General features: G+C 31.3%; 2 protein-coding genes across 2 annotated transcripts; one reads left to right on the forward strand and one right to left on the reverse strand.

The window, feature by feature from the left end:
- The first annotated feature begins 7588 nt into the window (after positions 1 to 7588).
- LOC110667502 (protein NRT1/ PTR FAMILY 4.3) lies at positions 7589 to 11012 on the forward strand. The gene is made up of 5 exons (XM_021828368.2): positions 7589 to 7804; positions 8383 to 8600; positions 9009 to 9443; positions 9732 to 9880; positions 10001 to 11012. The coding sequence occupies exons 1-5, from the start codon at positions 7663 to 7665 to the stop codon at positions 10896 to 10898; spliced, it is 1842 nt and encodes a 613-aa protein (XP_021684060.2). The 5' UTR covers positions 7589 to 7662; the 3' UTR covers positions 10899 to 11012.
- Positions 11013 to 15069: 4057 nt separating this feature from the next.
- Positions 15070 to 22422, reverse strand: LOC110667522 (uncharacterized). The gene is made up of 8 exons (XM_058151222.1): positions 22094 to 22422; positions 19614 to 19682; positions 18838 to 18945; positions 18570 to 18652; positions 18396 to 18471; positions 16596 to 16772; positions 16032 to 16160; positions 15070 to 15507 (listed from the first exon to the last, which is right to left on the reverse strand). The coding sequence occupies exons 1-8, from the start codon at positions 22166 to 22168 to the stop codon at positions 15346 to 15348; spliced, it is 879 nt and encodes a 292-aa protein (XP_058007205.1). The 5' UTR covers positions 22169 to 22422; the 3' UTR covers positions 15070 to 15345.
- Positions 22423 to 24162: the final 1740 nt, after the last annotated feature.

The raw sequence follows: 24162 nt of genomic DNA on the forward strand, positions 1-24162 counted from the left end.
TGTCCCTTTTTTACCCACAAAAAACTGCTAATAGATTAGGTCCTTAATTAATAGTGTTAAGCACTAATATTTATGCTCATTTCTCTAATTCAAGATTCATAATTCTCAATTAATTTACTAAGTGCATTGCCTGCCGGCCACACCCTTCTTTTTTATTGCTCTTTACTTTCTTATTACATTTTTGTTTGGTAGTGTAATGTATACTTCTCATATATATTATTCCATTTAATTACCTCGAATTTAACTACTCAATTTTATGTTATGAATATTTTTTTACTACGTTTTTTGGAATTTATTTTTGAGGGAATGTGTGTATGGTGCAAGATTTCTCCATTCTTAATTTTTAGTGGTGACAAGCTGTTTTGAATTAATTTTTTAAAAATAATTTTATTTATTTAATTTTTAAATTAAAATTTAAATTAATCAAGTTAATTTTGTGGATTATCACAAATTTTATAAGATTAAAATGAGTTTAATTTGGGTTGATAGTTCATGTCAAAATTTATCATTTTTTATTTTTATGCTTAAAAATAGAATAGCAATATTAATCGTCAAAGCAAAAATATTAATGCTAGAGTAATTTTTTTTAATATTAACGCTCTATTTATTTTATGAAAAATAATTTATATATAGAAAATGTTTTTCATAGAAAATGTTTTCTAAAAAAATATTTTTCGTGAAAATATTTTTTATTGTTTAGTTTTAATGTTGAATTAATGGTATATTTTTATTTCATATATATATATATATATATAAGTGTTTTCATATTTTAATAAATTATCAAAATTTTAAAAATAGAAAATGACTTCTTGTTTTGAAAAAAAAGAAGTCATTTTTCTAAAAAATGACTTAGTTTCCTTTTGACTAAGAAAATATTTTCCATTGTCTAGTTTTCCTGAATGTTATAAACACTAAAAAATGTAAAAAATATTTTTCAAAAAATATTTTATATGAAACAAATGGAGCCTAAATATAACAAACTTTAAAAAAAAAAAATCTTTTTAATCTTAAATTTAACAAAAACTTACCCTTATTTTTCTTACTTCAGTTGAATAAAAAATCTTTGCTCTGATATTGAGTTTGTATATATTAATGGTACTAATAAATTTAGTCTTATAGTATCATTTAAAGAGACACTCTAATTTTTATGCACAATATAGGTTAGATGATATTGAGGGATAAATTTTAACAACTGTTCTTGAACTTATCTAGTTATAACATTACAGTCTCTCAACTTAAAAATATAACATAAGACCCCATCAACTTTTAAATTTTACACAGTAAAATTCTTCTAACCTCTAATTAGCGGTTTTTTAGTTTGACACTGACCTGAACAGTTCTAGCATGAAACTTAGTCAGTATTTCTCTTTTCTCTCTTAAGCCATTTGTAAATTAAATCTTTCTTCTCTCTATAGACAGAATAATTTTTCACGTGTAGAGAGAATAATTTTACACTTTACATAAGAGATGAGAGAGAAATGTTGACTAAGTACCATGTAGAAGCTGTTCACGTTAGTTTCTAATTGAAAAATTAGTAATTGAAAGTCAGAGGGATTTTACTGTGCAAAATTTGAAAGTTTAGGGGGTTTTATATTGCATTTTAAAATTAAAGGACTGTAGTGTTATAACTAGATAAGTTCAGGTAGAATTATTGAAATTTATCCTGATATTGAGTTTGTAAAACAATTTACCTACCTCTTATTTTAAATGAAATTAGAAAAGAAACATGGTACTTACTTAAATACCTAATTGGTGATGAAAAAGAAAAGGTTGTATAGCAATTAAAGTTTATAAGTTTTGGGTAGTTTTAGTAACTGTAAAATTAGTTTATTTTTTATTTAGAGGTCACAGATTTGGATAACATAAATATTTTCTCTATAAAGCTTCATTAGAGTCACACAAGATATTTGTATTCCCGCGACTTTCCAATGTTGGAATATCTATCATTAACAGAATATTTTGATGAAAATTAAAACTTTACTGACAAGAGAGTAGCGATAAGATATGAAAATATGTTTATGTATGTGTGTTTGAGATGTTTAAAATATATTTAAAAATGAAAAATGTTTTAAAGGTTTTATTTTCTAAAAGTTGTTAAGTGTGTTTTGGGCATAAGGAACTTTGACAGTCGAATGATGTACTTTCAGCAACCGAAGTCCCTTTTTTGGCTTAAATCTCTTTTTGGATAGAATGGACTCCGATAGTTAGAACTGAAGTTTCTGGCAGTCGAAAGTCACTTGACTATCAAGGGTATAAAAAGGATCAATGCTCATTTTTCTGGTTAAAACACTTAGGTTTTCTATCCTTCTCTCTCTCTCAACTACTAGAGCATACAAGGAGCTCTTTGAAGAGATTTTCTTTGATTTTTCAAGATTTTGAGGTGGATACTTCTATTTAGAAGTTTGTAAGAGTATATTCAAGTTTTGAAATTTTGATTCTCTTACCTTCAAGCTCCAAAAAAAGATATAACTTTCTTTTCTTCTTGATCTAATAAGTGGATCTAAGAAAGTTGAAGAGGGATTAGGTTTCTATAACTTCAATTTTATGAAAATTGCTTTTAAGATGAGTTTTGGGAAGTTATGCATGTTAGGTTAGGGTTTTTGTGATTTATGTTAAAATTGGATGAATAGTTCTATTTAAGTGTTGTGGGCCTTAAATGGCAATTCCTTTGATGGATTTGAAGAAAATCCATAAATATGTTATGTTGGGTTTGGGAAAAATCTATGATTTGAGTTTTTTATTAGTATATGTGAATATTGAGCATGTTTTCAAGTTGTTTTAGGCCCTAGAGATTTGTATATGTGATTGGATAGTATTTTGGAACTTTGAGATGAGTTTTGAGTTTTTTGGGAGAAGGATTCTGTAGGTTTTCGACTTAGAAATTCTAAAAATTCTCAGGTTCGACTGTCAAAAGCCAAAGGTTCGGCAGCTAAAGCATACAGTTTCTCAAATCTGAAAAATTTTTAGGTTCAGCAGCTAAAGTCTAAGACTTTGGCAATCGCAGTTAGCACTGAACAAAAGGGCCATCCAAAGCCTAAGACTTCGGCAGCCGAATTTTAAGACTTCAATAGCCAAAGTAGGTTCTGCCTGATTTTTTCTCCCTTCTTTTTTAAAGTTCCAAAACATAATGTCATAGTTCATAAGAGCCTAGAATAAGATATTTATGATATGTACAGAGTTTTAGAACCTTGTATTATACTATAGGGTCCAATTTTATAGGATCGGGCTTGAGGGACTCGAAAGGTTAAGGATCCGATAATAGCTACCGTTCGAGTTAAGTGGTTGATAAACCTCAAAAAGTGAGTAACTCTAACCTTAATAAAATGTAAACTTTTTAAATTTAATTTATGATCATCCTCATGCATCATGTCATATTTATTTTGGATATATGTATCTAGAATACGAAGATATTACATAATTGCGTAATTGTTGTTGGTGCATTGATGGATGTTGGATGACCCACTGACTGGTCCCATGTTTATGACTACGTTATGTTATATATGTTATGGATCAATAGGTAAATCCCATGGAAAGAACTTTATGATTCCTGTCAAGGGAGATCTATAAGTTGCCCCGAGGTACGATGCATGTAATGTTTTAAGCGAAAATCTTAAGGAACCTCTGTATGAGTTAGGTAAGGGTGAGCATTATTCAGTTCAAACCAAATAAATAGAACCAAACTGCCTTAATTCAGTTAGGTTCGGTTTTATATTGTAAAAATTTCAATTATTTCTATTCGATTCGATTTCAAAGAGAAAAAAATCGATTAAACCAAACCAAATCGAATAGGTTTATTGATTTTTGAATTGATTTATTTTTATGAGAAATTTATGAATTATATGTAATTTTATATATATATATAAATTGTTTAATTTCATTGATTAATAGTTATTAGGTTCAAACCAATGTCAAAATTAAACCAAATAACTTGAAAATCAAGTCTTAATTAAAAAATCAATCAAAAATCAAAACCGATCAGTTTGAATAGAACCGAATCGAAATAAAATGGTTTGGTTCAATTTGGTTTTTCACCCATTTTAGTTCGGTTCGATTTTTAAAATATGTAATTTGATTTTCATGATTTGATTTGGTTCGGTTCAGTTTAAACCGAATGCTCACCCCTAGAGCTAGGCACATTGGATTTGAGGAGTTACTGGTGACACGTTCATTCTACGTGAAATATTTATGATATGAAAACCCATGTGAATGGTGCATTGTATATGTATGAATTAAATGATATAATAAATGTTGGTTAGTTTACTCACTGAATTTGTGTTAACTTACCCCTTTCCCCTAACCCCCAAAAGTACGATTGCATGACTAGAAGAATTCTTTAAAGAGAGAGCATCAAGGGTAGCTTTAGCCTTTCCCTTTATGCATGATGTATGGGCATATAGACATGTAAAATGTAAATGGATAGTACTATGCTGATAATTAAAGAAATGTAGAGTTATTAGTATTTTTAAGTATGATGATATATATATTGTGTTAACCCTTTTTAGGAGTATGTATATTGAACCATTACACTTTAGAATTTATGAATGTTAATGTTCAAATTATAAACTATTTTTATATTAAAAATATTTATGTATGTATGAAAAGACTAAAGTGTAATGGTTTGTAATATGCTTAAATGGTGAGATACATGAATGTGTATGTTTTACAGATTTTAGGCTCACTACGGGTTCCAATAATCTTAAATTAATCCAATCCCTGGTGTTAGTAATAGCCTCCTGACTGAGTCATTACAATATTTCTTAATGGAGTGGAAGAATTTAATTCTTTTTAACTTAAAAAAATATATTTTCAAAAAAATAAATTTAATTATGTGAGATTTTAATTTCAAATTAAAAGCCCTGTTTATTTTGTGAAAATTATTTGTTGACGAATGGTAGGCCATTACAAATGTGGTTAGGAAATAGAAGCAGCTTCTGCGGAATGTCTTTTCGCATAGTCCACTACTTTATGTTTCCACATGCCAACTCAAACAGTTACTTATAAAATCTCTTGCTATTCATTTTGATATGCTCATATTTAAAATTATATATATATATATATATATATATATGAACTTTAAATATATCTATTCATTTCAAATTTTCGTATATTTAAATGAATTCTAAGATTTTTATAAAATCCACCATTAACCTAGTAGCTTATAATAAAAGATGTTAGGAAAAAGATTATGCTGGCATTAATTTTTTTTCTTTTAATAAAGTAATTTTTTTAAAAAATAATTTATTCATTTAATTTTTTTCAATGGAAAGAAATAGTTTTCATTGGCTTGCAATAAAAATTATTTTATATTTTAAAATAAAAAGTAAGTGTAATGCTAAGTTTTGATAAATAACAAAAGGCAGTTTCAAAAAACAGATAACAAAAAGGCAAATTTTAAAAGCTAAAAACATCTATCATAAAATTAAAAGAAAATAATTTTTTTAATTTCTTTTACATATATACTTCAATAAATATTAAGATTAGCAACAAAAATTTTGCAACAACATTAATTTTATTATTTATAAAACTAACATACAATAGCAATATGAATCATTATACAATATATAAAAAAGATATGATAGTAATTATTTTTATCTTTAAAAATTTTTTATAACAATAATTGTTATTATAAATAACTTTTTTTCAGCAATTAAAATTTTGTTATAAAATATTTATAGCCATAATTTTATAGTAGTTATGTGCAACAATCGTATATTGCTGCTATGAATTTATGACAATAAATTTTATATATTTGACAGTAAAATTGTTACTGTTAAATTTAACATTTCTTGTAATAATATTATATCTTTATCAATACATTTTTTATAACTAAATTAAAATTTATAATTTTTTAAAAAATAAAAAAAATAATTAAATCAAACCAAGCTTAGAATAATAGGATTATGTTTCAATCAATAATAATGCTGGATATAATTAATGAACTTTTAGTTCAATTATAGTAATTTTTAAAATTATGAGATTGTGAATTAAATTAAATTAATAAAAAATACTTATGTAGATATATTTCTTCATATATAACGGTAATCAAGAGAGATAAAACTTTTCTTTTTATCAATCTCTTAATAAGAAATTTGAGAACTTGTCAATTATATTTAATGAAATTCTGTAATTAATAAATTTCATATTATTTGAATTTAGCCAAAATTGGAATTGTGAAGGATATGAAACAGCAAAACTATATGCAACACTTTAAACATTAAAAAAAAAAAAAATTAACGTCTTTATTGGTAAATTTTAATTTAATGATACTGAAATCGTGTTTATAAACTTTGAATTTTAATTAGAATTAAATAATAATAATAATAATAATAATAAAAAGGAATGGCTCCAAATTCAAACCATTAATTGAAGTGCCTCTTCATCCTTCATTAAAAATGGAATCCAACTGGTTGGAAATGGGACCTTTATACCACATAGAAAGCTTCATCATATGCAAACCATCATAAAAATTAAAAATTACATATATTCATGCCTCTCTTTTTATAGTTTATCCTTCCTACCTCTCATGCTTCTATTCCCCATAACTCTTAATAAAAATCACTATCTTAAAAAAAAAAAATATTTATACTACCATTAATTTGATTATAAAAAAAATTTAATGTGGCATGAATTATTTCTTTAATTTGAAGCTTCATTATGCGAAATTAAAATTCACTTGACTTGATGCTCATGTATACATATAATATTAATTATTTCACATTTTTAATTCTTTTGATATCCTTTTTTTTTTTTATCAATAGCGAAATATGTAAATATGTGATTGTCGTCTTATTTTTTTATTACAATATTTACAAATTAACAATAATTTTATAAAAAAAATAATAATGAATAATTGATACAATTAATAATAACACTAATCAAAGTTTAATTATGAACTTGCACTAGGAATCGACACATGGAGAAGGTAATGAGCTAAGAATATGCATGAAATGATAACAAACATGAAACTCGTGCAACAAAGATTAAGAGATTGTGGTCCTTTTCTTTTTGGTGACAAGAAAATCCAAAGAGCTAATAAGCAAACATATATATTTATTACCACATTTAAAACAAATATTATTCTATTAAATATTAAATTCATAAAAAAATTTGGTCCAAATGGGATTAAAATCAAGAGAGAAAAGTAGATAGAGGAAAGAATGTGGACCACCAATGAAGGCCAAAAAAAAAAAGGCCATAAACCCAAATGTCAACTCAATTTATTCAATAAAATACAACATAAATGCTTTGATGTATGTGTTTCATCACTCAGAAAAAAATAAATTTTATATTTTTAAATTTAAAATAAATTTATTTTTTATGAGTTATTTGTGTATTATTTTTTGTGTATCAAATATATCTAATAACTTCCATTTCTTAAGTGTGCTAATTTGCTTAGAAAATGGGTATGGGAATTAAAAAAAAAAAAAATCTCTGTTACAAGTGCTGTCCACGTAGTTGAAGTGCGTGTGGGTTTGAATACTTTCAAAGGCAGTTTCATTGCAAGAATTGCTTTAGCTTCCCACCTTATAAATTCAGGACTACCCATTAGCCTCAATTTCAGCATAGAGTAAGATAACAACTAGTTGCACATCTCTATCCGAGGAAAAAAAAAATTAAATTCTCTATAGAGAGAGAGAGAGAAGTGGAGGAGAAAGAACGGAAATGGAGGGAAGGAGGCATAGTAACAAGGTTGAGAGCAAGAGTAGTGTTGTTTTTGGTGATCAAGAAAGTACAATTGATTGGAGAGGCAGACCCTCCAACCCTATCAAGCATGGTGGAATGAGAGCTGCAACATTTGTTCTTGGTACGTATCTCTCTCTAGCTTTCTTTCACATATCTATATACAAGTGTGCATATCTATATATAAAAAACGCATGAGCTATGTACATAGTTTGGCTTGATTAATCTTCTTGACATGGTTTTCTTGGTTTTTTTTTTCAATATGTAGCTACCCCACGATTTTTTTTTTTTTGGTTGGCGGGGGGGAGTGGTAATTGTGTGTGTATATGTGGTTGAAGTAAATTTAGTTAGCCTTAAAAATTAAGACGGGAAGTGGAAGATCTTTGGATGCCATTGAACCTTGAGATGAAGGTGCTTAATTTCTCCATTTTTGGTCATGTGAAAGGCTTCATTTTTTTAAGGGGGAAAAGGAAAGCATAAAATTATATTGCAACTTTTTCAAATTGGGTATTTTGTACAAGATATATTTTTTATGGTGAAAGCAACAGGAGTCAATACGTTTGAAAGTCTCTCTCATTATTTTGTCTAGTCTCTTTTAAGAATCAATTAATTGTTGAAGTGATTATTATTATTATTATTATTATTATTATTATTATTATTATTATTATTATTATTATTATTATTATTATTTTATTTTTTCAGGGCTTCAAGCATTTGAGATAATGGCAATAGCAGCAGTAGGGAATAATCTGATAACATATGTGATGAATGAGATGCACTTCTCTTTGTCAAGGTCTGCAAACATAGTGACAAACTTTGTTGGAACTGTCTTTATCCTGGCCCTCCTTGGTGGCTACCTCTCAGACTCTTATCTTGGGTGTTTCTGGACCATGCTCATCTTTGGTTTTGTGGAACTTTCTGTAAGACCTCTTTTCTCTTATATCACCCTTTTTTTTTCCCTTTTTTCTTTGTTTTCCCACTTTTTGTCTTTCTAGCTAGCCTAACTTTCAATCCTTCAACAATCCTTTCTTTGATTTATAACAAAAAAAAAAGAAGTTTCAGATAAAGTTTGTTTGAGTTTACTTTTTTTTTCCAAAAAAAAAAAGGATTCAGAATGTTTGTTGTTCCCACCATTAGATAAGAATGAAATTCTGAAATTTTCATATGATTTGATGGACCTTTTCAAGTTCATATCCTACTTTTAATATATTAATTACTTCAACTTTATCTAAAAAAAAAAGAAGGAAAAATTGTCTATTTTGAATGAAGAAGATTCTTTAATTTCTTATCCACATGGTTTTTTTTTTTTTTTTTCAATGAATTTGCAGGGTTTCATACTGCTATCAGTCCAAGCTCATCTTCCCCAACTAAAGCCACCCCAATGCAACATAAATGAAGAACACTGTGTTGAAGCAAAGGGCTTCAAGGCCTTGATCTTTTTTGTAGCACTATATTTGGTGGCAATAGGAAGTGGATGTGTTAAACCAAACATGATTGCTCATGGGGCTGACCAGTTCAACCAAAATAGCCCAAAGCAATCCAAGAAGCTTTCCACCTACTTCAATGTTGCCTATTTTGCTTTCTCCATGGGTGAACTTATTGCTCTTACTGTTCTTGTGTGGGTCCAAACACATTCTGGCATGGATGTTGGGTTCGGAGTCTCTGCAGCGGCTATGGCAATGGGACTCATCAGCATGATTTCTGGTACTTTATATTACAGGAATAAACCACCTCAAGGAAGCATCTTCACACCCATTGCTCAAGTAATTAATTCATCTTACCAAGCTCTTCTAATCTCTCTCTTTGTTTTTTTTTTTTTTGGTCTCTCTATATTGCATATACATTTCCCATTTTCCTCAAATCACAAGCCATAATTAGATTGTTGATTATGACTTAGTGGATTGCATTGTTTAACTTAATATTTTCTATAGCTAGTGCCCATAAGGAATTTTTAATTTAGTGGTTTCTATGTGTGTTTTAGCAACTAATTTCCCATTCAGCTTTCCAATATTCTAATCAGATTCTCTATATCCTTTGTGCAATTTTATCAGGTTTTTGTGGCTGCCATATCAAAGAGAAAACTGATTTGTCCATCTAATCCAGACATGTTAAATGGAAGCCAAAACAATAATGTGCCAAACAATAACATGGTTGGCATATCTTCTGACTCTGGCAAACTTGTTCACACTCAAAGATTCAGGTAATTCAAAATTCCAACTATTAGTTACTGGACCTAATAGTATGCCCACTAACAGAACTTTATCTTTAGTTCTTGAAACATTGATGGTCATCTGTACTTGGTAATTAAAAATTTTTTCAGGTTCTTGGATAAGGCCTGCATCAAAATTCAAGATGGGAGTAATACAAAGGAAAGTCCATGGAGATTATGCACTGTAACTCAGGTGGAGCAAGTAAAGATACTAATATCAGTGATTCCAATCTTTGCTTGCACTATAGTTTTCAACACTATTTTAGCTCAACTCCAAACATTTTCAGTCCAACAAGGGAGTTCCATGGACACCCATCTTACAGAATCCTTCAAGATCCCTCCCGCTTCACTTCAATCCATCCCTTACATTATCCTTATAGTTGTAGTCCCTCTGTATGACACCTTTGTTGTCCCATTTGCGAGGAAATTCACCGGTCATGAGTCAGGAATAACACCTTTACAGAGGATAGGTGCTGGGCTCTTTTTTGCCACTTTTTCTATGGTTGCTGCTGCTATTATGGAGAAGAAGAGAAGGGATGCAGCAGTAGATTCAGACAAAATTTTATCAATCTTTTGGATCACCCCACAATTCTTAATCTTTGGATTATCAGAAATGCTCACAGCAGTTGGTCTCATTGAGTTCTTTTACAAGCAATCTTTGAAAGGGATGCAAGCATTCCTAACAGCAATCACCTATTGCTCATATTCATTTGGGTTCTATTTGAGCTCCTTATTGGTCTCTCTAGTAAACAAGATCACCTCATCAGATTCTTCAAAAACAGGTTGGCTCAGTGACAATAATCTCAACAAAGACAGGCTTGACCTTTTCTATTGGTTGCTAGCTGTGCTTAGCCTTCTCAACTTCCTCAACTATCTTTTTTGGGCTAGATGGTATTCTTATAATCCATCTCTATCAAGCACACAACAACATGAAACACATGGAGAGGACTACTTCAACCACTATAGCTTCAATTCTTCAAAAAATATTGGAGATGAAAGTATACCTTAGAGTTAAGATATTACATAGAAATCAATATGCTTGCTTGAAATTATCTATAGGCTTGTATTATAAGTAAAGAATTCTGAAAAATGATAAAATGGATTATCTATCATTTCTCTATTATAGTAACTTTTGAAGGTATTTTTTATTACTTTTTAAGGATGTATTTGATACAAAGTTAAAAATTAAGAGTTAAATGTTACACCAATAAGTTTTAACCTTAAACAATATAATTGTTAACTTAACCTCTCAAAATTAACATTTAACCCCTTAACTTAATCTCTCAAAATTAACATTTAACCTCGAAAGAGATGATAAATATTAAGTATATTAAAAATTAACTATTCTCTTTAAATATCTAAACAATATTAACAAGAAATTAAAAGTTATAAAGATTATAACCTTGTACCAAACGCTTCAAAAGGAGAAAAAATCATAACGGGTAATATTTGAACCTTAGCTTTTACTCATAGATAATCTCCCATTTATCATTAATTTAAGACATTATTTTTTTTTCTTTGAAATTGAGAAGTCAATTATGAAACTCATTAATTATGTTATAGACTTAATCTAAAAGAAGATAAGAGTAATTGATAATTAAGATGAAAATTTGGAGGTGGAAATTAAAGGGTCCCCAAGGATCCAGAAAGAAATTGCATTATAACCCCAATTGACAAGATTCATTGCACTCTCCTATTTGTTTCTCCTTTATGTACATAAATCAATGTCAATTCCTTGATCAATAATGCAATTCCTTTATCATGGGGACCTCACCAGTTTCCTTTGAATGATATAAATAAAAGGAATATGATAGTGCCTGGCTAATGCTGTATTACTTGAAGAAATATTTTTTTGGAGCAATCTAACTACTAAAATGTGATGCTATGCATGAATGTGGAACATATAATCAAGCCTCTATCAATAAAGTCAAAAAAGAAAAAGTTATTTTAGGAATATATAGACAGTGAAAGAGATTACCCATAAGAAAAAATAAAAGAAAATTTTTCCAAATCACAATAACCTTCTACAAAAAGACATGACTCACACATGTCTAGATGTTGGAGATAGATAGGCCCCTCAACTATCACTATATATATATCTAACACCACTGGCTGAATATTCATCAATGTGTAAGCTAAAAGAGAGGCATGGTTCCCCCACCAAGCCAAAAATTTACTTGCCAAGGAAATGGAGTTCCATCCTTTTTGGTCATGAATCTGATAATGGCTTGTTTTACAATAACAAGCATAGGATCCAAAAGAGAGGAGAGAGAAGAAAAAATTCAAGTAAACCAATCACACATGTCAATAGGAGCTCCATGTCCTTGAAGCAAGCTTGGTGGGTATTATTTGGCTAGAGTAAGTTTACTCAAAAACTTTAAATTTTGAAGTTAACAAATTTCACTTTTTCTATTGACATTTTATCTCAACTTCCTGAAAAATATAGGAAATTACTTCCTTTACTTACCAATAAGTAAGCTACTTCTTAGAAAGTGAGCTTTTCGAAAAGTATAGAGCTTGAATTAAACAAGACCTAAATCACTTGTGAATTCTTTTTCCTAGTCATGAGAATGGATTGAATTGAGTCACCAACATACTTTTGATCCTGGAATTAGAAGATCCCATACCCTAAATTTTCTTTCAAATTGGCAAGTAGAGTGTCTAAGAAAATAGTGAAATCAAAAAACTCGAAAAGAAAATAGTGAAATCGAAAAACTCGAATAAACTGAATGAATTCAAACAAAAATTAATGATTTTAGACATCTGCATATTAATTATGGGTTGAATGCAGTGTAAATAGATATGGACTCTTTTGGGTTTAATTAGAACTGAAATGATCAAATAGCTGAAATAATAAATTAAATATTTCAGTAAGATTTCAAATAGCTGTGTAAAATTGAAGTTGATTGTGTCTCCCTGCATGTATGTAAAGGTAAAGAAGTTGACTTTTTTTTTTGTGTGTTTTTGTCTGTAGTGTTAGATATTATAAAAGGTCCAATAATTATGCAAAAGGTCCAACAAATTGAATTATAAATGCCCAAAAAAGTTTTAGATATTACAGTGCCATTAATTTATATTCAAATAAATTCAAAGCTAAAACAAAAGTCCAAAATTATAAAATATCAAATCAAATTTAACTCAACTCAATATAAAAATAGAGTAATCTATAATATATGATTTGAGATTTTTTTTTATATAAAATATGATTTGAGAATTTAATATACTGAATATGGTTTCAATAAAGTTAGAAAATTGGTACTCTATGAATAGTAATGTGTGAACAACACTCGATGGGGATGCACAATTCTACTCTTGAGCACACATATAAGTGGAGAGTACTATTAAATCTCAACTCGCATCTCGAAGCACTAATAAATTGTTACTTAGATAACTTATCGAAAAGGCTTTCTCTTGCCTTGTAAGTTTCAGATCTACTCTTTAAAAGAAAGACAGAGTAAACCAAAAAAAGCTAATCCATAGAAAAAAAATGAGCATCCACTGAAGCCTTGCAAAGGAGGAGAACAAAGCTCCCATAGAGCTTAGATCTATGTTAAAAATACTTATCTATGAAGATTTTAAGAGAAAAGGAATGAGAGAGGTGATTAATAGCCAAAAGCCACTCCCTCAAGCTAAGAAAACAGTGGAACAGAAAGAAGTAGTAGGGAGAAGAGGAAAAAAACAAGAGAGAAAAGATGGGGCGGTCTCAAACTTAATTAAACATGATTAGCTCTTCGCATTCACCAAAAGGGTCAATGAGGTTAATTAGGTATAATCAAGGCATCAAGGCATTATCTTCTCATTGTCACAGCTCTGAACTTAACATACACTTGTATGTTTTCAAGTATCAAATTTACTAAAAACAGTAAAAACTCTTGGATGCTGTTCTCTCAACTCTTTCTTCAAGCGCTGAAAGCTTCCCTTCTATCCCATAGATGGGGTGCTGTCGGCAGCCTTCCCCCTCCACTTTTTTAACCTTTTCTCTTTATTTTTCAAATTTGTGTGTTTTTGGTCTTTTTTTCCTTGGGTTCTCTTTGTTCCTTTACCTTTTGTTTTTTTTTTTTTTTTTCTTAAAATAAATCATCAGATCTTGTGTTTTTTAGGATTTTCTTGTGTTGTGTTTCAGATATAGTGGTTACCTCATTTTGGAGGTTTATGTCTATAATGGAAATTCTATTTTATTGGATTGATGCAGCATGCGGAACTTATTTGTAGAGGCTGATTCTAGTAATGTGGCTCGTTCCTCTAGTGGAATTTGTTTATATTCACAGTCAATTTCTAAATTTTCAAGTTAGGTACAAAAAGATTCAAAAGGGTACTCATGATTCAATTGTTTTAGATAGAATTTCATGTAAGATGAATGAATTCTTTTGTGTTACGATAGTCTATTCTTAATTTGATCTTGAGGAGAAGGAGTCCTATCCTCTTTGAATTATTTATATTAGTTGAATTTGATGAATGAAATATTTCTATATATATATATATATATATATATATATATATATATAAAGAAGTAAGAAAGAAAGAAAGTAGTAAGTTGCATGAGCTTAGGCTTCTAAATTGTCCAGCCTGCTGCAGATCAACTAGTTCGATGCTCCAAATGCAAATTTTTGTTCTAGGCATGTACAGCAATGGTTGAGTAAACTACTAAACTAATAGCTAGCTTCTGGCTTTTGTTCCTAAGTTTTGGCCAACTGATGAAGGCATTGTCACTTCATACCGATAAAATATTAGGCAAAATATTAGGTAGAGTACTCTGACAACGTCTCACTTCCACGCTAGCAAAAAGCAAACCCCACGCATTCCTGTCAACTTCGGACTTGTTCCATATTCTCATGATAAACCTTGTAATATCATGCAACGCTGTTAATGTTATAATTAATTAAATTAATTGAAAAGTTATAAATATTTTATTGCCCGCACACGCACACACATGCACACATTTTACAATAATTATTTTATTACATAATTTTTTATAAAATTATCATTTATCAACTAAATTATTATATATAAAATATAATAAATTTTATTTTTAAAATATTAATTAGATGTAATATTTATTTAATATATATATGATTAATTTTTTTATGATCTAGTGATGCATTAATCTGTCTCACAGCGCCGATCGAATATGATTACTGTGATATAAACGACAAAATGTCAACTATTAAGTGCAAAAAATATGGGGATACTCGAGAAATCAAATTCTTCTCTCAGAATTCATACATCCCTATCACCAAACCTTGAAAAAAAAAAATGAAACAGTAGACATAACAGAGAAGTTGTAATATCCGAACATCTGCAAATGGCATTGCAAGTGACATAAATTCTCACAAAGTTATGCCATGCACACTAGATGTCAATTCGACTCCTTTAACTAGTGACCTTGCTAATGCATCAGTTAACTAATGAAGCAAGTTACATATGAAGAACTATGAAAATAATCGAAACTCAAAAGTCTAATCATCAGTCTCCACAGTTCCACCTTTGAGATGCAAGTGCTTTTCCCTTTTCTGGAACTCTGTCAAGCCCTTGCCACTTCCAGTCACACCAACCTTACCATTTGGGTCATCAGGGGACTTAAAAATGCTTTCTCGCTTGCGCCCTGAGAAGAAACCAACCTACCAAAAAAAAAAAAAACACGTGGGTACACGATAATTTTTACCGCATATACTCACATAGCTCATTTGATGTTTTTTCTACTACATATATTCACATGCTGATTTCTAAATGCAAAGATCAGCCCCAGGAACTAGATATAATCAATGTATGACTGACCAATCAAATTTTTGAAGAACCACGATGACAGAACTCTACATTCCATAAAAAGATGAAGACTAAGGCATGGAGAGTTTGTGACTTTCAATCATCTAGTACCAGAAAAAAGTTAGTTCTAATGAAGCCACAACAAATACTGTAAAAGTAAATACATAAAATGAGGCTACTAAACTCAAGATGCTCCGGTTTTGGAGTAAACTGATCTCATGCTAGACCCATAAATTTCTAGTCACATAGCTTCATAGTAATTCTGTAAAGCTTCTACCGAATACAAGGGGGACAGGGAAAGCTAAAGGCCCTATACCTTCAATCCTTCCCTCTAAATGAGGGAAAGAAGAAACCCTGAGCTAGCTTTGCAAGAGCATACCTTTTTACTGCTGCCTTTAGTGGTCTGGAACTGCTGCCATGCATTTTGCCGCTTATTTTGTGCAACTTCAAGTTGCTCAAAACGCACCTTTGACTTGAAGGCATGTATTTTCTTACGCTTGGCAGATTTCTGTAGATGTTATCTTAGTAAGCATAATTCAACAACACTATTCATTTAATAAAGAGAGTAAAAATTGAATAAAAAGAATAGCTTAACAACATAATTCAAGGAAGACAAGAAAGGGGAAAAAAATATCATATAAAACCATTTTATCAGCAAGATTTGTCATATAAACCAACCAAAATTAAACAGAAAAGAATAAGTTTGTGGGTAGGTAATGGTTGGATGGATAAAATACAAGGCAGATGGATTTCTCTGGTAGCCATAAATAACAAATAATTTTGAATCTGATCAGCAAGATTGACTGAAGAAACAGATTCATTAAAACTTGTTAAATTCCAGATAAACCACTAATGATAATTTTATCATTGATATAAACATCAGTATTCAGTAACCCCAAAGTGAAAAATATTAATAAAAATAGCACATATAAGCACTGCTTACCACATCCTCTGGGTCATCAGCATTTATACGAAGCTTTGATGGCAAACTTCGTGATTCGAAATCAACAAAAGCAGCTTGTGCAATCTTCCGTTTGATAGCTTGCTTTGTAGCTTCAGCATCTCTTTCAGCTTCCAGTAAAGCATTGAACTCAACCGGTCTTACATTGGCAGGATCAACCTGGGACTAGCAACTGTCAGGACATGCCATCCAGAGTTTGATTCAAACTAAAATTTAAGCCGATTGTAGGGAAAAGAATGAAATAAACAAGCCACAGATAAAGAATAAGTCATGAAAAAGGGGACAATCAATAAACAATCTCATGCACTAAGGAATCAAGTTAATCCACTCTAGTCATGGAATAAGAGACATTTGCCCTATTTTGGACTGCTATTAGAATCGGTATAATGAAAAAGTCTATGTACAGTGTGGCAGAAATAACAGCTGCAATGGCCAGTAATTGGATTTGGAGGTAGCCACCATAATGGCCTACTTCCCCCATGATTCCCAAATAACCATTCTGAAATAGCCCAAAAAATAATGGTATACTGAAAACCTAAGATATAATGGCCGTTACACCACAAAATGGCCATCATTTAAAACAATGTTTTTGCCATATAGCTTCACCATTCATGACACCGATGGCCTCTCAACTCTTGTGGTTCAATAACGAAAATGAGGCTCAAGATCGTCCAACACTACTTCTTACAGTAAAATGACATAGACAGTACTATTGATTCCTACTCAGTAATTACTGGAATTTGATTTTAGAACCACCCAGTGTTGTCACAAGGCGCCCGGGCGAGGTGAAATCTAGGCACCAAGCCTCCGGGCGAGGAGGAGGAGACTTCATCCAGGCAAGGTCTATGTGAGGCGAGAAAAGGCGAGAAAAAGCAAGAAATTTAAAAAAAAAAAAAAAAAAGAAATCTGAGAGAGAAAAGCTGATCAGCTTTTGTTTTCACTTTTTGGCACCACGTGTCCCTACGCAACCAACCACCTAATTCCAAAAAAGTAAAAAGCTAGAAAAAGTTAAAAGTTGCCTTTTAGTTTTCCCAAGACTCTAATCAGGTCAGTTCCTTTCCCATTCTCCTTCTCCCATGCTACTGCTCCTCTTTTTTTTTCCCTTTTTTTTTTTTCTTCTTTCTCATGCAGCAGGCTGTCACTCCTCTGCTTCTTCTTCTTCTCCTTAAGGTTGCAGCTGCCACGGAAGAACATACTAAAAAAAAAAAAAGAACTAGTATTCGGGAGTTATAACCCCTGTCCAGTGAACCACCGTGTTAGGTATTAGAGGAATGCTTTTGATATTGAAGTTTAAAACATATAATATATTATGAAATTTGACAATTTATTGATTGTGTAATATGTACTTTTTATATTGTATATTTAATGATTTATTATTTTAGAATAAATTAGCGCCTCACTTTGCTCAGGCAAGTGCCTAGCGCCTCGGGCGATGAAGGACCTTCTCGCCTTAAGGGCGTCTAGCACTTTCGACAACACTGGAACCACCACTAAGTGATGACTTGATGAAATGAAACCTGGTTTCTAGAATTGTTGGATTATGCTATTATGGATCACGGTTATACTCATCTTTGGAAATGTCAACAAGCAATCTGTTCAAAACGTTCAAAACAGCCATAATCCATTTTCATTTTCATTCACCATACTTCCAATGAAAGCCTCAATACAACACAGTTCTGTTGCAAGACTTAGCAACAATCCACATAGATGGGTAAAACTAAGTCAAGGCAATTTACATATACCAAGACATTAATGATTTGGAAGTGGGGTGACAAATCTTACCTCTTCCTTATTCCCCCATCCATCATAGGAAACATAATACCCATTTGGAGTAAGAGCCTCTATTGTTGCATCGTACCTGAACATTTAACCAATCAAACACAGCAAAGATAAAAAGATAAACCAAAAAAAAAAAAAATTTATAAAATTCTGAATCTCTCAATGTTCATCACATACCAATCCCCATCTTCACTCCATACTGCTTGAACTTTTGCACCAACAGGAAACTTCTCATGTCCACTAGACATTCCCACTGAATCCTGAATAGGGGAAAAAAGAAATATATTAGCAACTACCGTATCCTTATAAAAAAGTACAAATATGTCATATTTATACACGGTATTTATACCTCTTACCCTTCCCACATGCATCTTGCCATTATGCGAAATTCTCAAAATATGCATAAACAAAAACCAAAATAAGTGCAAGTTACACTTTCATTCACCTTAGGTTGATGCAAACCAGGTGATGCACTTGTTTCTGGCCCAATATCTGATCCAGATATCTCATTCTGCTTTGCAGTTGCAAGGAGTTCCTCCGTCAGAGCAATGACCTACATCTTGACAATGTTAGGATAGTATAATATAAAAACACAATCTTTAACATTATAAATGGCAATCTTCATGAAAAATCAAACTTAGAATCTCAGTGTGAACATCTCAAATCAGGTGAGGAAGAGAGGCAGGCTGCCCATCACGACACATAGCACACCTGCAAATGAACCAAGATAGAAGTGATGGCATCTTGATGAAGTTCTAAGTTTTACAAACAGCTCCAATATTTTTCTTTTTTCTTTGTTTTTTTAATAATTCTCCATACATTTCCTATTTCAAGGAGTGCATGAACTTTAGTTAGCATGAAAACCACCCTCACCTTTTCAACCCTGAAATGAAAACAAATCTCCACGGAAGCCATTAGCAGCTTATTAATGTTGCTTGTTTGAGCAACATGTTGAAGTCCTTCAAGAAAGCGGAGGAAGAGAGAAAAGAAGAAAGATAACTGCATCAAAAACCTAGACGCTGAAAAAGTAACATCTACCCAACACCCAAACAAGAACACCTATAGTCTGTCTTGTGGCCCCTCACAACAAGAGAAGTTGACCATTTCCAGAAGATAACTATTCAAAGTGTCACTAACCAATATAAACTCCAACAGAAAATTTTGAACTTAGGAATAAATGAAAGAACAAGCAGAGTAAAAATGATAATAAGCAAGGATCACCTCATTAAGCTCCTTCTCCATGTCCACATACTCAGAATTATGAGGATCATCAGCCAACAGTTGTCTAACCTGATCCAAAGGTATGAAATGAGTCATTATACAAAAGAAACTGACAACATATAGAGGTAAACAAGAGAAAAGATAGTTCTATATACAGTCTATAACTCTATGGACAGAAAGATGAACTAGCTGGCAATTTTTAAACAAATGCCTATAAGCAATTTGTGAAGATCAATAACTAACAAAAATCTAGAGTACATAAGTTAAATTATTACGAATGCAAATATCACGGTAATTTTAGCACTAATATTAACACAAACAAAACTTGAGAATCATCATGCAAAATTTACAAAAGAAAAAAATAACCCAATATTGCAATTCATTAGTAGAAGTCTTGTTCATCTTCTCATCATAAAGTTCATCTCAAATATTCTTTTCACTTTCCCTCTAGTAAAAGAGACAAATAAAGTTAGAATTTCAGAACTACGATCTTAGCCATTCCTGATGAATGGAGGAGGAGTATTTTAATACCTATTTTTAAAAATAAGGGAGATATACAGAGTTGCTCAAACTATAGGAAAATTAAACTCAAGAGCCATACTATGAAGTTGTGGGAGAGAACTGTAGAACATCGACAACTTCATGATACTTCTATCTCTCCCAATCAATTTGGCTTCATGCCTGGTCGTTCAACCATGGAAGCGATATTTATCATAAAAAACTTAATGAAGAAATATAGAGATGCGACGAAAGATTTACACATGGTTTTTATCGATTTGAAGAAAGCTTATAATAGTGTTCTAAGAGCTGTCTTATAGAGAATGTTAGAACAAAATGGGTATCTATTAGGTACATACAAGTGTTGAAAGACATGTACGAAGGAGCAACTACTATTGTGCGCACAGTAGGAGGGGACACAAGAGGTTTTCCCACCTCAGTTGGATTACACTAAGGTTCAGCTGTAAGCCCTTACCTTTTTACATTAGTTTTAGATGAATTAACGAAACATACACAAAAGAGTATCCCTTGGTGCATGATGCTTGCGGATGATATAGTTTTGATAGACGAAACGCAAGAAGGAGTTAATAGAAAGCTAGAACTTTGGAGAAGTACTCTAAAATCAAAGAGCTTTAAGTTAAGTAGAACAAAGACAGAATATATGCATTGCAAGTTCAGTGAAGGCCGAACTGGTAATAGGGAGTTAGTTTGGATGGAGTGATACTGTCCCAAAGTAATCACTTTAAATATCTCGGCTCAGTCCTTCAAGTAAATGAGGGATGTGAGGAGGATATTAGTCATAAAATTAAAACTATATGGTTGAAGTGGAAACGTGTCACGGTAGTTTTATGTAATCACAAGATTCCCAATAAATTGAAAGAAAAATTTTACGGTACAGTCATACGACCGGTCATGTTATATGGTAGTAAATGTTGAGCACTGAAGAAGTCGTATGTGTCTAAAATAAGAGTTGCAGAGATGAGAATGTTAAGGTAGATGAGTGACCATACTAGACTAAATAAAGCCTGTAACGAGAGTATTAGAAAAAAGGTAATAGTGGTACCAATTAAGGATAAGTTGAGAGTAGAGAAATTGAGGTGATTTGGTCATGTGAAGCGTAGACATACAGTAGACATACAGAGGTTCCAGTTAGACAAGTAGAGCATATTAGGTTAGAGGATAGAAAGAAAAGAAGGGATAAACTTAAACCGACTTGGAGGATATCAGTACAACATGATCTAGAAGCATTACACATTTTCGAGAATTTAACACAAATAGCTTAGAACGGAGAGAGTGGAGAAAAAGAATGACCCCAAATTTTTTTAATAAAGGCTTAGTTGAATTGAGTTAAAGTATAACAAAGTATTGAATAAGTTGTATTTCATTAAAAAAAAAAAGTTTCAGTCTTGTACTGCAGGTACTGGAATTATGGATTAGTCTATCTAAAAATAAAAAATTGAAACCTTAGAATACCTTGCTACAATTTAAACAAATCCAAATTCTAGAGTTTATGGTTAAGTTGTTCAGTGTGAAAAACACTCAACGAAAGTGTGTGACTAAGGCAAATAAATAGCTTACAGACGTAATATGAAAAACCCAACTCATCTACATCTCATTAAAAGGAGAGAAAAAGAGCCTAGTTCAATTGGATTGAATAAATAAAGTTGAAGGAGGAAACAGAACTCTTAACCCAAAGTCACAAAGAGGAAAAATAAAATTTTGAAATGAAAATAGGTAGGTCTATTTTGAATGGGGAGAAAACATAATTCAGTATACCCAATTCATATAATTCAATATATTGAAACATAAAATTGAAATCAAACCAAAACTGAACAGAATCGCTTCAAGAATAAGCCCACCAAAAATAAATAATAAAAACCCTAATTCAAGATACCCAATTCATACAATTCCCAGAACCAACACTATAAATCATAATTACCAAAAAAATAAAAATAAAATTATGGAACAAGAGAGAGAAGTACGTTATGAAGCTGTTCTTTGTAAGTGGAGAGATTGGAAGCGAGCTCCTCGATGCTTACTTCTTCTCCTCCTTGCATCTTTTTTTCTTATGAAAAGAAAATTTGCCTTTCGAACAAATATAGGTTTATATTTTAGGGTTATGCTTCAATTTGTAGAAATCTTTGAGAAAGAGTAGATGATGATTGTGAGAGGATAGAACAGAAGCCCCCGCGACTCTAATCGAACTGAATCCACTAAATTTCCATCGACTCCCTTTTTTTCTGATTTCAGTCTTTCTTAATTACGTTGATGCCCTCAAGGTTTTTTTTAATTTGCACAATTGACACGAGTAGGAACGGCAACAGGCGAGCCGGGACTTCTCCCTCCGCAAGATTTGTTTTTTTAATATAAAATTAAAAAATGTAAAACGTAATCTTATAATATATATTTTTTATTAAAATTATAACATTTAAATATTTAAATATATAAAAAAATTAAATTTTAATAAAAAATAATAATAAATTATTACTATAGAAAAGATCCTATTTAAAGATAATGTGATCATGTGAAAGAAACCCAAAATCATTGTCACCCAATTCAAGATCACCACAATTCTTGTATCTTCTTTTTCTGCCAATCCCTTCTCTTTGCTTCTCAGTTTTTCTGGTAACAAGAACATGTTCTCCACCTCCGTATATCATAAATGATTTAGGGACACAAATTATACCATTACTGTAATGGATAAAAGAACTTTGATTAATTGCAATTTCAGGATGATCCAAGTTACTAAGAAGAGATTTCAGATTTCCTGCAGGAAAAATGGGTAGTTTTGGTAGTTCAGATGTCGACAGTAGGCTAGATTGATTCTTAGTAACGATAGGTTTAGCCAAATTGGATTAGGGATTGGGTGGAATAAGAGGAAATGAAGTATTAACAAAGATTATGGGTTTGGTAACTAGTTTGGCCTTATTCCTAATTGTTGCCATAGTTATCTCTTGCAACCTAGCCAGTAAATATGCCTTTGCAAGTATCCTTGGATTAAACATTCTCACTGAAATTTGCAACTCATCAACTAATCCAGAAAGAAAATAACTCAACCCTTCACCTTTTTGAATTCCCGCTTTTGAATACAACTGCTCTAAAGAATCCATGCAATCTTGCAAGATAGATTCTTGTTTCAAATTCTTTAAATCCTCTAATGGATCTTCCATTGCTCCTGTAGGTTCTCCTTGAGTCACATTACTAGCAATCTCCATATTCCTCAAACTTAAACTAGTAAGCAAGGTTTTAATTTCTTCGTCGTTGCTCTGCTTCCTTTTCCCAAAGCCTCCTGCCTTTGCTGTAATTCTTGCATCATTGTTGTCAACTTCCTTTCCCATTCATGAATACCTTCCTCCATGGCCAAGGAATCAACAAGCTCTGATACCATTGTTACGTGTTTTTCCAGTCATAGAAATATAAGAACGAAAATAACAGAGAATAAAGAATCAGTAGAATTGAGAGAGAGAGAGAGAGAAACAAATCTTCGTTGATCTATTATCCAAGACACGGAAACTACTCTTTCCTCTATTATTTATTTACATTCAACAGAGTACAAGAAGAGTGATGGGCCTACTCCATGAATAATGCAGCTTTCAACAACGGCCTAAAAACTCAACAACTTCTTTAACAGATTCTCTCAACAACCTAACAAAAGGTACTCTGTATTCTCATAACAAAATTTCATTATATTAAATGATTGTGATGAATTCCATGTAAACCTACCATAATCAATAAAATTATTATTATTATTGTTATTATTATTATTATTACATTTATTTTTACCCTGCACAATACTGAGACAAGAAAAATTGAACAAGTATGGGATAGGTTCAAAATCCATCATCATCCCTACCAACAAGGCCGCTCTGAGTTGTTACGTAGTAAGAGTCCTTGTCCACTTGATTTGGGCTTTCAACCACAAAAGTTAGCTTAGTTCCCTGCCAAGTACCCACCGGGGAAATCACACAGCGTTTTACCCAACATACATACAACCTGAATCCCACAATGATTATGATAAATGGTTACGAGAAACCATTATACTTCATCGAAT

The sequence above is a fragment of the Hevea brasiliensis genome, chromosome 8 (assembly GCF_030052815.1).
Source record: "Hevea brasiliensis isolate MT/VB/25A 57/8 chromosome 8, ASM3005281v1, whole genome shotgun sequence".
Classification (NCBI taxonomy): Eukaryota; Viridiplantae; Streptophyta; class Magnoliopsida; order Malpighiales; family Euphorbiaceae; genus Hevea; species Hevea brasiliensis.